Raw genomic sequence first — 15133 nt, forward strand, 5'->3', positions numbered from 1 at the left:
AGGGCGGGGACTGTTCGCGTGCTGACGTTAGCCATGAACGAAGACAGACAGACATGAGCTGTGCCCTTTTAGAGCTCACCATGTGCCAGACTCTTTACAGATGTTTTCCAACCCTTACTGTGACACTGCGAGCTAGATATTGTCATCCTCAATCACCAGTGAGGACACTGAGTGCCAGAGAGCTTAAGTGGTGCTCCCACGACCCACGACTAGTAAGTGACCTGTCCTTGATCTCCCTGGCCTGGGTTTTCTCAGAGGTGACAGGGAGGACATGTGGTTTCTAGTGAGCCTTCCACTTCGGCATGCGAGCAAAGCCCACGCTCAATCCACCACTCCATGAGGCCTCAGTTCTGTGGGTGTCAGAAGCCACATCATTATTCCCCCACAAGGACACACAACTACCTGTCCTGAAAACTTCATCAGTTCTTTGATGGGAATATATTTCCTTAGGCCCTTTACAGAGTGCTGATTTTACTGCAGGACAGAAGGAGCAAGAAGATCAAGCTCCTAGTTTCATGAGGTGGGTAGGAGGAAGGGAGCACCCTGAGAATGTACCTTTCACCACCCTGACAATTTTGTTGACACTGATGAATAATCACAAGCAAATGGACATACCCGTTTATTCATTCCTGATGGAAATTAAAAAGTCTGAAATAAGTACTTCATGTCTAACACTCTGTTCCTACCCCTGTGAATCTGCTCTGGTAACATTTGTAAAGCCTATTATTAGACATAGTGAGGGCCCCAAGTAAACGTCAGAGTTAGACAGGATCCTTGTGTGGAGGACATACACTTGTGGCATATGGAACAAAGTATATAGAATCTAGAACAACACAAGTCCCTCTGTCCCCCAACTGCAAAGGTGGGTTGTTGCACAAGCAAACACACACACACACATACACACACTACAAGTAATGCTACTTGTTTGAATTTTAGAATCTCTGGGTTATAAAGTATCTTATAAAGATGATCTATCCCAGTGTTATCCCAACCTTGGCACTATTGACATTTTGGGCCCAGTAATCCTTTGCTGTGGGGGGTTGTCCTGCACATTATGGGATATTTAGTAGCATCCCTAGCCTCTACTTTCTAGATCTCAGACTTTGCCAAATGTCCTCTGCAAGATAAACTCACCCCTCGTTGGGAACCACTGAGCTAATGCAATTCCCTAAACCCGTGTGTTTCTAACTTTGTCGATCATCAAATCACCTGAAGAATCTAAAACACAAACTAAGTCAAAATTAAACAACAACAAACATTTGTCCATGCTCCTCCGTTCTGTACCTATGCACTAAGAATCTCCAGGACCGGGACCCTGGAACCTGAACTTTTTAAAAGTTTGCTGTGTGATTCTTACTGGCACCCAGGTTTGTGACCCACTGACTTAAATGAACATGCATCTCCTCTTTGTAACAGTCCTGACAAGTGGTCCCTGTCTCCCAGAACAGTGCTGATAGAAAGCTCATCCTTGTGCAGAGTCATAACCTGCTTCCCGTACTTGGCCCTAATGCTGCAGGGGGTGGGTTTGGGGGACAATTGGCTCTTATATCATTGTGCATTCTCACTAAACCTATGTTTATGTTTGCCACACAAACTCTGCATTTCAGTATTAAATACTTAGACTTTTTTTTTTTTTTTTTTTTTTTTGAGGCAGAGTGTTGCTTTGTTGCCCTGGCTAGAGAGAGTGCCGTTGCTCCAGCCTAGCTCATAGCAACCTCACATTCCTGGGCTTAAGCAATCCTACTGTCTCAGCCTCCCGAGTAGCTGGGACTACAGGCATGTGCCACCATGCCCAGCTAATTTTTTATATATATATATATATTTTTTAGTTGGCCAGATAATTTCTTTCTATTTTTTAGTAGAGACAGGGTCTCACTCTTGCTCAGGCTGGTCTCGAACTCCTGACCTCGAGCAATCCACCCGCCTCGGCCTCCCAGAGTGCTAGGATTACAGGCGTGAGCCACCGTGCCCAGCCAAATACTTAGACTTTTGAAACTCTCAAACTCCTCTTATCTTTGCTGGGAGTTTCAGAAGTCTATTTTGGAATTTGAAGCTGAAGATTGATGTCTGCTTTTCAGCTTGGGCTGCCCTGGCTGCTGGGGAAGAATTGAGGAAGATGAAGAAAGTTACTACATTTGTTTTTTTTCTGAGATGACCTGAAATGGTCTTAGTATTCTATCTTTTGCACATACTGAGTTTACTTTAATTATTTCATATTTCATAGTTTTTTTTAAATTCAAGAGAATGAGTTATAAATCTTTGGAAAATAATAACCTGATCTTGTGCCCATTGTCAACCTCCCTGTGGAACTTGGAACTATTCTGCACAGTGTGCTCTGTGCAGGATCTCAGGCATGCTGAGGACACAAGAGATCTAACCAGATTCTTACTTACCTCCTCTCACTTACGAATGGAAACTGTTCAATGAAACATTGAAGACCTTTTAAACTTTTGCTTAGAAATAATCCTTTAAAAAAAAACTTGATTTTTCAAAAGTCAGATTCTTTTTCCTCCCTTTGGGGTCAGTAGTTTATTCAATCTCTGAAGTTAAGGTGATTTATGGTGCATCAAAAACCCCAGATTAGTTCATTTAGTTTTTAAAAATAGCTTTTGAAGCATAATTTATATACCAAAAATTCTCCCATTTCAGTGTACAATTCAATGATTTTTAGTAAATTTAGAGTTGTGCAACCATCATCATAACCTAAGTTTAGAATATTTTCATTATTCCAAAAAGAAACCTTAGTCCCATTTCCACTCCTGCCACACTAATATTTTTTCTGCCTCCATGGATTTGCCTTTTACAGGCATTTCACATAAATGGAATCACATAATATGTGGTCTTTTGTGATGGGCTTCTTTCGTTTAGCACATTGTTTTCAAGGTTCATCCAAGTTGTAGCACATATCAGAATTTGTGTGTGTGTGTGTGTGTGTGTGTGTGTGTGTGTATGTGTATAGGGTCTGGATTCCTTTGCTCAAAATCGTGTTTGTGATATTCATCCACGTGTTACATGTAGCATAGCTTGTCTTCCTAGTTTTTCCCCATTTGCCGAATAATGTAGCTTTTGCTCTTGCCTCATTGAAATGTGACAGATTAACCTCAAGGCAGGAAGAAACAAAACTTCAACAGAGGCAGATTTTATCTGAATATGTAATTTTTTTCTAAAGGGGAAGAAACAGACCAAAAAGATTAGAAGTTTATCAACTGTGAAGATGGGCGTGTGAATATCTCTCCCATCTAATTAAGAATGTTTTGTTATTGCTTTTGTTGTTAATCTTTCAAAGAAGCTATTGCTTTTCTGAAAAAAGAAATTGTCATTAGAGCTGGGCTCAGCTATTGAATGTTAACAAGAGTAAATAGTCCACAGAAATCAGAAAAAGGAGAGGTGAGGTCTGCAGTCAGCTCTGCTGAGTATGGAACCTCAGCTTCCCTGAAGCTCCCTCTCCCTTCATCTTGGTTGCTCTGGGTGGCACTCAGTGACAGGGACAGGAAACTGTTTGGGGGCTGAGGCAGCCAAGAGTTCTGAGGAAATTGAGGCATTCAGCATGTGCTTTATCACCGACTTCCTGCACGGAGCTCAGAGGAAGTCACAACCACTGAGAACACCAGTGACTCGAGGGACATTACTCACCACTGCCTTGCAAGGGGCACTGGCCCGTGCAATGCAGCCAGAGGGGGTCCTTGCTCCCTTGGATATACCCAAGGTTTCAGTTTGCCTTTTACTACTTAATCTAGAAAAATAAATGGCAAAAAAAAAAATCATGATAAGGAGGTGAAATACATGTTTCACCCTGGTGGGATGGGAGAATAGAAAGCAATTTATGTATTCTCTTATTAACTGTGTGTGTGTGTGTGTGTGTGTGTGTGTGTGTGTGTGCGCGCGCGCGCATGTGTATATGAGGAAGCATCCCTGCTTTAGTCCAGATTATGCCACTGATTTCCCTTTCTGAACTCGTCCCAGTTTTCTTGCCTGTAATACAAAGGAGATGAACCAGATGCTCTTTAAAAAGAATCCTAGCAGCCTATAATTTTGTGAATTCCAGATGTTCTCTGATTCAATGCAAGAGCTTCAACTTCCTCATCTGTAAAAAACTCTGTAAGGTTGTTGGGAGAATTAAAGTGCATAGAACAGCTTCTGGAATACAATACCAGAATGAGGACCTGATAGTTATTAAGTTAATAATAGCTAATAATAATAACAAATGATTCCATTATTATTACATGCTGTGGTATATTATCTGCTGGAAGTAATTATTCCATTGTCTATCTTCATCTGAGACATGTTGGTTGTGTTAAGAGTCTATTTCTTTCATTCTGTCCATGTAATTTGAAGGTGACCTTTCAGAAGATAATCTCAACACACAGGGTAAGTTATTGTGGAAAGATGGACTGATAATTCATAGCCTTGTGATGCTGCATTACGCTTTAAGAGCGTCTCTGGCATATAGCCATCTTTCATTCCGGAGGTGTTTTTTTTCTTCTCTTGAAACTAACCTATTATTAAGTCAATATTGCATCTTTAGTGACAGAATCATGGAAATATGATAAACCCATGCCTTAGATAAGCCTCCTGTCTGAAATTCAGGTCACTCAATGTGCGAGATGCCACAGGGTATTCTAAGTGAGTTACAGAGTACCTGCTTGCAAGGGTGGGTTAAGGCAGAAGAGAAACTGTTGAGATCCAAGGCAGAGTGAGAACAGAGCCACTGGAAAAGTAATAACATCACTCCGTAAGGGTTTAAAGGCAAGAAAAACCATGATCCACAGCCAGGGGGAGGGAAGGCATGAGGGGCTTCTTGGAGGAGGCAACATTCGAAGAATTGATAGGACACGTTAGGAGATGCTTTTCAGTGGTTCCCAAACTTTAGTATGTCCCAGAATCACCTGGGTGCTACCTCTAGAAGTTCTGATTGGGTAGGCCTGAAGCCCAGGAGTTGGTATTTTTAAAAAGCTCCCCTAATGTTGCTCATGACCAGCCAGATCCTCCTTGAGCTTACTTGTTAATTATGAAACATTTATTAGGCATTTGATATATTCATTCATTCAACAAATATTTATTGAGCAACTATTTTGTTCTAGATACAGTTTGGGTACCTGGGTACAACAGGAATAAGATAAAGGGTTTATATTCTAGTGGGGAAATATGTATGGGGCAATACACCAGGAACTTAAGCTAATAAAGTGAAATGAATCAATCCATCTCTTACGAGTCCTCTACTTGCTAGACAAGAAGATACACCTAGAAACAATGCAACTATTGTTTCAAACAGCATACAAGAAAAGTGAAAAATAGTAAGATAATGTCATTAAATTCTAGCTATCCAAATCTGGGCTAAATCTGATTGGGACCCTTTGACATTTGCCTTCATATTTACCTAAGAAGGAGAAGAGAATTTGGTAAAGTAGTTCAAAATATGAGTAAAGAGGAATGTTTCAACTGCCCAAGCAAGCAAAATATACTTAAATACCTCAAAAGAACTGCTATAAATTAGGAATCATCTTTAGCTAGTTATTAATGTGGGCTGTTTTACATGCTCCATAGACTTCATCAAGCAATGTGTGATTGAAAAGAACAAAAGTGCACTTGTTTAAACACAGTATAACTCAGGTTTTTGATTAATTTTACACTCCTTCCAATTAGTTCATATTAGTCAAGTTTTACTATGTTGTCCAATAACACAGGCTGGGGAGACCCAGGTATTGAGCTGGCTACCTATGTGTCGTCAGTTCAACTTGAGAAAATAAAGATTCCCAGGAATGAACTCTGGAGATTCTGATTCTGTAGATTGGAGTGGGACCCAGGAATCTGTATTTTTAACCATTTCCCAGCAATTCTAATGTGTGGTCTATAGGGAAGCACAGGAACTAATTAAATGCTGAGCTGATACAGAACCAAGGAGAAACCAGAGTCCAGTAATGACTCAGCCCGATTCCTTTTCCTCCATGAAATCTTTTCCAACAGTCTTGGAGTTTATCTTAGTTTATTTTAGATTATCCTCCCACTCTTCTTCAGAGTTTGTCTTGTTTCCCAATAGAGTCCCAGTGCATGGACTGTGACCAGCTGCGTGGGCCAAGGGAGCAGGAGCAGAGTGACAGCGTGAGTGCCGGGTAGTTGTCATCCCTGATTTAGTTCAATGCTCATCTTGTACTTATTGAGGAACTGAGGTCCAGAAAGAAGAGATGACCCCAAAGGCACACACTGAGTTGGTAACAGAACAGGGACCAGAACCCAGTACTTGTCCCACCATATCATGCTTTCTCTCCTCCTCCTTTTCTCCCTTAATCCTGACATCCTGGGTAAGATCAGTCCTGCTACTCATACTATGTGGCTTTAGAGAAAAACTGTTGATGAAAAATAAGTTAAAACAAATGCTATGTTTCCTTTGGACTCACAGCTCAACCAGGCAGAATCTGAGTCACAGCCAACCTGACCTAGACAGAGAAGTAGGATGGCTCCCCAAGTTCCGCCATCACCGCAGGGTTAAAGACACTGCAGCAAGGTGGCATTTGCATGGCAATACCAAGCCCTGCCCAGGCTTCTTATCCTGTGGTTTGCTAGTCCTATAAATTCCCAGCGTCTTTTCACCAGACGTGAAAACCATTGTTAAACCAACATGTCAACCCACTGCATTGGCGTAAACCACAGCATGACTGAAAAAACAGTACAATTCATTTTATTTTAGGTCAAAAGACAAGTTAAGGAGACTTACTGTGTCCAAAAGAAGTTTTTCAGCTTTGTCTCGGCTGATACTCTCATTGTACCACCTGAAAGCAGGAAAAAGTCATATGTCAATGACATTCTGAAGTTTCATTATTTACTTACAAAAGATAATGCTAGAAAATCTTATGGTCATGTTCTGCTTCTACCAGTGGTTTTTTTTTTCCTTTTTGTTAGAGACTGGGTCTTGCTCTGTCGCCTAGGCTAGAATGCAGTGGCATCATCATAGCGGGCTCGAGCGATCCTCCTACTCCTGAGCACCTGGGATGACAGGTGCGCACCACCATACCCGACTAATTTTTCTATTTTTTTGTAGAGACAGGTCTCCCTCTTGTTCAGGCTGGTCTTGAACTCCTGGCCTCAAGAAATCCTCCTGCCTTGGCCTCCCAAAGTTCTACCAGTGCTTTTAAACTCAAAAGTAAAGGTATGATCCAAGTCCAGGTAGTAAAATATTTAACTGGAGAGGAACAATGAAACAGAATTAGCAAAATATTAATGATTATTGAAGCTGGGTTTGGGTACATGGAGATTAATTATACTATTTTCTTTAGCTTGCATGTGTTGGAAATTTTCCAAAATAAAGTTTTAGAAAATATTCATCTTCTCCATTCCATAGGTCAGTGGGTATTTATAAGTATGAGGGTGCTAAGACAGCTATAAAAATGTAATACCAATTTGAAAGTTTGGCAAATATCCTTTTAAAACAACTGTAGTAGTTTCCTCTTTAAACCTGGTCTTCCAGACTTTCTGCAAAGTAATTTCATTATTTTTATAATTTTGGTGTCTCATGAAAAACAACTAAAAAGTGGTAAGGAAGAATATGAATAATTCTTAGGGATGAAATTTTTTTATGTTGTTAACAATATTTGAGCCACATCCTGGCCTCCCTGGCTACTTACTAGGTAAGAGGAGGCAGAATGATCATCAGCTAACAGTTCCGAAAATTAATAAATCCAGGAGGAGAGAAGTTCTAGTGGGGAAGGAAACCTGTGTGGCTATTTGAGAGTAGCCATGAATAAGACAATTAGTGGGTTCACTTGAGCTTTTTGAACATTATATGACCGAACCGTATTTTATTCCTCCATGAGCGCCTAGAGATTATCTAACTGAGGGTTGGCAAATAGGCTTGATTTCATGTGCAAGCTGCAAACAGCTAGTTGTGACTGCTTAGAGTTGTGCATTGAAAAGGTTGTCATCAGTCTGGGCAGAGTGGTTAATAGTGTCACTATATCAAAGAGTGATGTCTGGGCTGGGCACTGTGGCTCACTTCTGTAATCCCAGGCACTTTGGGAGGCTGAGGCAGGAGGATTGCTTGAGGCCAGGAGTTCAAGACCAACCTAAGCAATACAGTGAGACCCCATCTCTACAAAAAATAGAAAAATTAGCTGGGCATGGTGGCACATGCCTGTAGTCCCAGCTACTCAGGAGACTGAGGCAGGAGGATCACTTGAGCCCAGGATTTGGAGGTTACAATGAGCTATGTTGATGCCACTGCACTTTAACTCCAGCAACAGAGCAAGACCCTGTCAAAAAAAAAAAAAAGTGATGTCTACCTGAGTTCAGTATATGGGAGAAGAATGTCAGGAAGAGTGTTATGATTTGCCTGCCTTCCTCTCATGTGACCCTTCACTTTATGGAGAAGGGATCTTGAGCTCAAACAGGGTAAAGTAAAGTAACTTGTCCAAGGTCATGATTCCAAACCAAGGCAGGAGATCTGATCCAATCAATTTAACAACTCATGATTATGTTTCTAGGCGGTACATTTTTAAGTTCTTACGCAGCTCTCACCTGAAACTAGACAACACTGAGTTCAAGGATAAAAAGTCATCATCCTGGTTATCTTTTATATATCCAGCTGTATATACTAAATATTGCATACTAAATATCTGAATGTGTGCTTGTAAGTCATTGTCATTTTATTTTCCAACTGAGATCTATAGTCTGGAAAATGCAAACTGACAGCTCACAGTGTAGACAGGGCACTAGGGATTTGTATGGTGTAGAGTTTTATTTAGAAAATGGCTTAAAATGCCTTTAGGTGGGGCAATATATTTTTTTATGTGCTCCAGACTCCACCATTCCCTATTGCTTTATATTCTGTTGGAATTGGGAGTTTGAGCCTGTAATCATAAACAAAGAGATTCTGATTAAAAGCAAAAACAAACAAAACTACCCAGCCTAATGATCATTTGAAATACATGCCTACTCTTTTTTCTCCAAAGGCATTGACTATTTAAAAAAAAAAAAGGGAATTTGATTTTGGTTAAGCATAGCTCATGTGTGTTTCGCTCCAGCTCAAGTATTCTTGGAGATGATGATTCATCTGCTAGCTAAGGGAAGGGCTGTTCACACATACTTGATCAAAACAAGTCTCAGGTTGAGAGACTCTTCAGAAAATGATAGCTCTTCCCTACAGAATCTATCAGAATTTCAGCAACAAGTAACCACATTTGAACTATTGAGAACCCTTAATACATTAATAGGAGTCCTCATTAGCTTGTATTCTTCAGCCTTGGTATTTTATATTGAGTACTTAAAACATTTTCATTTTTAAATAATTTCAAACTTACAGAAAAGTTGTAAAATACTATAAATGAAGTCCCACATACACTTCACCCAGATGAACCAATTGCTGACATTTTATACATTTGTCTTATCAGTTCCTCTAAATAGACATATAGATAGACTTTTTTTCTGAATCATTTAAGAGTTGTCTTTTACTCCAGAGTACTTCAGTATCTATTTCGTAAGACATAGAATATGCACTTGTACAACCACAGTGCAATTACCCAAATCATGAAATTTGACACCCATGCAATACTATTATCTAACTGTAGACCTTATTCAAATTTCATCACTTGTCCCAATAATGTGTATTGTAACCAAAAAGATATTTTTGGGGGGTTCCAGATCCAATCCAGGATTGTCAGTGAATTCAGTTACCACATCTCTTTAGTCTCCTTTAATGTGGGTTAATTTCTCAGCCTTTTGTGTCTTTCATGCTAGTATGCATTTTTTAAAGAGCACAGGACATTTAATTTATAGAATATTCCTTAATTTGGATTTGTCTAATATAGCCACATGGCTAAATTGAAGTCATACATTTTTTTTTTTGAGCAGGAATATCAGAGAAGTGGTATTGTATTCTTCTCAGTGCATCACATAAAGAGACACGTGATGTCTGTTCACTCCATTATTAATGTGAACTTGGATCACTTGTTTAAGATGAGGTCTATCAGTTTTCTCTATCTCTACTTTGTAAGTGATTTGTGAGGAAATACTTCATGGCCACATCAATGTGCTGTACCTCAGCAAACTTTCACTCCCTAGTTGTGACATTCACTGATGATTCTTGCCCAAATCAGTGGGTACTCTGAGTCATGAAATGGTGATTTTAAAACTTTATCATTGATTAGTTGACATTCTCTACTAAAAGAAATAGCTTTTTCATCTTATTTATTTACTTATTTATTTATATATCAACTTATCTATTTATTATGGATTCTTACATTACTTTCAATGGTTTGTAGTCCAATATACTGTCATTATCTATTTTGATACTCAAATTGTCCCAGATTTGATCAGTCTTTGAAAACTGACTTCTGTGCCCATTTGACATGTCCATTTCATTATAAAAATTTCTTTTTGAGTACTTCTTTTCTTTCCGGTACAACAAGATATTCCAGATTCATCTTGTGCTTTCCCTTCTCCAACCCTGGAATCCCAAGCCATTTCTCCAAGAAGTCCTCATTCTTTTCAGTGGGAAATGTTATTTAGGAACCAAGATCTGGGTGGTGCATGTGCACATTGCTACCACAGAATTGCTGCTTCTGGGAGATGTATATGCATGATGAGTACTTTGTACACTACAATTGAATTTCATAAAATATTCTGTAGTTCCATTAAAATTATATCCCTGTGAACTCTTCTTCTAAATGATAGCTTAGAAATAAACCCTCATACAATTTAAGCAGATATTTAATATCTATTTGTACACCTGTTGTTTCAGTATTGGAAGTATTGCATTAAACCATGTTTTAAGTCAATTTATATTTGATCCAGTTTGCATAGTGTTTTTTCCTTCTCAAGTAAGAACAATATTCCTGGCATTCCCAGTAGAACCTTGTCTTTTTACTACAATCTGTTCAAGTATCTGAGAATCATCCCTTTGATAAAAACGTAGGTGAGTGCACATACTCTCCTTTTCCTTCCACTTAGGGTGCTCCCCTACTGTTTATTTAGGGGTCAGAGCATGGGAGAAGAAAGTGAGTCAAGAAAAGCAAATATCTGGTATTTTTATAGTTAACCAATAATTTACTCCTAACCTAGGGAGCTTTCCTTGGCACTCTATTTTCCAAAGACAAATAAAATATCTTACTCGTAGGTTTTCAGGTTATTTGGAGATTTTTCCACCAGATAACTGCTTGGTACATATCCTTCATGCCTGTTAAAAGGAAAATTAGTGTTTAGATTAATTAGTGTTTAGATTAGATAGAACTTTTACATCTTCATTTTATAGGCTTAATCCACTAAAAGTTATTTAAAGATGAGGGAGTCTCACATTATTTGGCATTTGTGATAAGACATTTCAAAGTTTAGAATATAAGAATTGGTAAAAAATGACAACAACCTGCAATCTGTTAAAGGCAATAAATTTCACCTTAAAATATTAAACATAATAACTGAGAAGTGGCTAGTTTATTTAAAATGCTCTATCTGCTACTTTCCTCATTGTGAAATTTCCTCTACTGGAAAAAAAGATTAATGTTCAGTCTCTATTTTCTTTAAGGAAACATTTTTTGTGTGTGTGTCATAGTCAGTATTTTTTCCACTTTAGTGCCATCATTTTATAGTCAGGAAACCAAAATAATTAAAATATAAAAGATGATATTCCAACCACAGCTTCTAAAAGATACCATCAGGTGGTTTTGTAAGCTTTTTAATTTAAGGCCTCCCTAATTGAGCTTCTTCAGATATCAATGGTATAAACATGAGGGAAAAACATAAGATCAGGTTGGATTTGGGGGTGGGGAATCACTTTTGGGCAATAATTAATAATTGTGCATAAATAAAAGCACACATTAATAAGGAAACCAAAATGTTTTGCATTTGTGTATAGCTTTGTAGTTTCCAAAGCACTTTCACATTCATCACCTCATTTAATAACACCAGGTGTGAGCTGTGTCCCTTCTACTCCCTGGACCCCTGTCTTCATGTCTGTCAAATGAGGGACCTAAACTAGATTGTACATAAGATGCCTCCATACTCTGCCAATCTGTAAAGATGCCTGATAGTTTCTACTCCATAAAGTGTTTTAATTTTTCTTATAATAAGGCCAATTTTCAATCTAGTGATTATGGTTATGGGGAATATGTAATCTATGTCACAGAATTGTTTTGAGGAATGCAGAAATCAAGAATGGAAATGCTCCATACGGGATGATTATCTCGTGTGCTGTGAGAAGTGGACATGCAACCTCAGAATCTTCATTAACACGGTGCTCAAGGCAGCCATTGCCAATTGATGGGAGTTGGCTTGTTCTGAAATTTGCCATTCCTTCTCTGTCTCTCTTTTGGAATCCCTTAATTATGTCTGGTTTGCCACACCATATGTTTACAATGATAACAAAGGATTAAATAATATTTTTGCTTTCAAATGGAAGAACTGTGTTTTAATATAACAACCAAGCTGGGTTATCTACACAAATGATGATAATTCTCATCGCTTGTATGTGGATATACAGAATTTACAAAGTTCTGTCACTTGAATCATCTCATTGATTTTCTCAACCCTGTGAGACAGACAAAGCTGATATTATCATCTGCATTTTGCAGGTAAGGAAAAGGATTCACAGAGGTTAAGTGACTGGACTGTAGTCACACATGACAAGAGTAGCTGTTACTAAAGCCCAAGACTTCTGTCTCCCCGTTTCATGCACTTTCCACTGTGCCATACAAAACAAACTGGGGACATTCTCAGAATGCTGAGTGGCCAATGGCGTGTCTTCTCTGATGCCCTGTGAAGTGCATAGTTAAGCCTTTCCACGGGTCACTGAACAAAGAGCAAACTGTCATTTGGGGAAGTAAGAGCTAGGAGAGGAAATTTCCTGGCACATTAGATGTGCTGAATAATGTCAGTGGATTGAACTGATGAATTTCTGAATAAGTCCCTTTGGTGTTTGTAGACCTAGGCGGTCTTGAACCTGTTTCCGATATAGGCCTGCCCCTAACAGGCAAGAGAAGGTGATGTGACCAGCCTCATTTGCCTCCGTAAGTCAGCTAGAGAGGGAGGCTCCAGGTGAGGGGCTTTAGGGTCTGCTTTTAGCTAGCAAACTACACTGCCTCTCAAACCACAGGTCTGAATCTCACTACATTTCACCCCATCTCACTTCTGCCTGCACCTGCAATGGGGTTGATAAGGCTACTTAAAGGGAAGGAACCTTGAAAATGTAAATTTTACCATGTGTATAAAGCAAAGCTTTAACCATAAAGGTATTTGTAACCCTCTTTTTTTAACCCATCAAATTTTTTTTTTTTAAAGTTTAACGAATCCAGTGTTGGCACTTCCATAACCCTGTTGAAGGGGAAGTAAATTTGGCAAGCTTTTTGACCAAATTATCTACCAAAATTAAGATATCACACACTCTGACTCAACAGTTCCACAGTTAGAAATGTGATGTATGTATGTATGTATGTATTAAAAAATTTGCCAAGATATTAAAAAAATACAAGATCCTCATTGAAGCCTTGTTTGAAATAGCAAAGAAAACAAATAACCTGGAAACTAAATGTCCCACAAGTGATTATTTAAATATTTATAACAAAATCATACATTCTCACACTAGGCAGTTGTTTTAGAAACCTTGGAAAATTTGGGACACTAGAGCAGTTGTTTCAAAAGTAAGGTAGATTTGCATATGTTGATATGAAAAGATCTCCAGTGTTTATCATTAAAGGTTAAAGGCAAGATGAAGAGTAACTGAATCACCTTAGTGCAAATGAGAAAAGATGCATTTGTATGTGTATTTGTGTTTAAATACACAAGAAAGTGTTAATAGAGATTATATTTGGATTTGATGTGGGGGGGCACATGGAAAATGGCTTTTGTTCCATGTATATTTCTCTGTTAGTTTTCTTTAAAAAATAAAATATTGATGTAGAATATTTAGATGTTGCAATGATGGAGTGTTTTTTCTTTTGCTTTTTTATATGTTAATAATAACCTCATACTTTGAAGACATTTAAATCCTTAACATTAATATGTAAGGATGTTCATTGCAGTGTTGTTTACATTTGCAAAATATTGGAAAGAACCTAAGTGCCCAAAAAGGATATTTGCCAAATTAGGGTACATTTATGTGTTGGATTTATACAATTATTGTAATCATTTTCTGGAAAATAGTCCAGAGCATGGGTAAATACCTCTGATATGTTAAAAGGAAAACAAATCCTTGTAAAGCAGTGTGAATCTCATGCTCACAAGATGATTGTCGTTCAAAAATCCCGTAGTGGGCAATTGGTATTTGTGCAACCTTATTTTCTTCATGAGTCATTGGGATGACTAGTTCAGTGATTGCGATTGTAACTAAATCTTTAGTATGTTCTTTCTGATGCTTCCTAATGTAATCGCCAATCTGCACTATCTCAACACACCTTTTCTTTTCACCAAAAGTAATCACCACATGATGGGATGTACCTTCCACCTCACCCAAATGCTCAAGAACAATAGCACTTTGCAGAACAAGTTGCCAATATCTCAAAATGTAGATCTCAGCGGGAAAGACCCAGGGGATTTTTAGACGAGTTTTGGTCTGCAGTGCTTGAGAGGGGTACGGGGAGCAAGCGTGGCAAGTGGCTGCCTCCCAGAAGTACTTCCTCATCCTCCCTCTTCCTTCTGCCTCTGCTCTCCCACTGCAGCGTGGTGGTCATGCTGAGGGAGGTAGGCCAGATCCTTCTGCTGTTTTCTTTGTTCTGACCACACCCCAGACACTGAGCAACCACGAAGATGCCCTACCCGTTCCTGTCCTGAACTCTCCACCAGTGGATCTCAGAACTGTCCAGCAGGCAGTACTCTTCATTGCATCGCAACGCGAGCTCCTGGGGATCGTTGGTCTGGTAGTCGTACAGGGCGATGACCACGGTTTCTTCAGGTTCTGGAAGTGACCGCTGGGGAAGGGAGACAAGAAGACCAAGCAAAGACGTTAAAAGGAAGTGAAATACAAAGCAAGAACAACAAAACCCTGGGCTGTGACTTGCTCCTGGGCCTATGCCCGGTCAACACCAGTTCCTGCAATCCACTGAGATATCTACGGCGATACTCTGCCTTCCTCTCCTTGGCTTTCTTTACAAGTTAGAATTATGGTGCTGAATGTGACACGAAGACATCAGTACCTGGAATTCATCACATTTCTCAG

The 15133-nt window shown here is 39.1% G+C and overlaps 1 protein-coding gene across 1 annotated transcript in view; it reads right to left on the reverse strand.

Annotated features, from left to right (window-relative positions):
• ITK (IL2 inducible T cell kinase) overlaps positions 1-15133 on the reverse strand; it is a 66416-nt gene that overhangs the window by 15338 nt on the left and 35945 nt on the right. Inside the window, exons 6-8 of the mRNA XM_045551282.1 lie at positions 14734-14885; positions 11099-11164; positions 6713-6767 (exon numbers count right to left, since the gene is read on the reverse strand). Of these exons, the coding sequence (XP_045407238.1) occupies positions 6713-6767; positions 11099-11164; positions 14734-14885 (273 nt within the window). The remainder of the gene's footprint in view (positions 1-6712; positions 6768-11098; positions 11165-14733; positions 14886-15133) is intronic.

Source organism: Lemur catta, chromosome 5 (genome assembly GCF_020740605.2).
Source record: "Lemur catta isolate mLemCat1 chromosome 5, mLemCat1.pri, whole genome shotgun sequence".
NCBI classification, from domain to species: Eukaryota; Metazoa; Chordata; class Mammalia; order Primates; family Lemuridae; genus Lemur; species Lemur catta.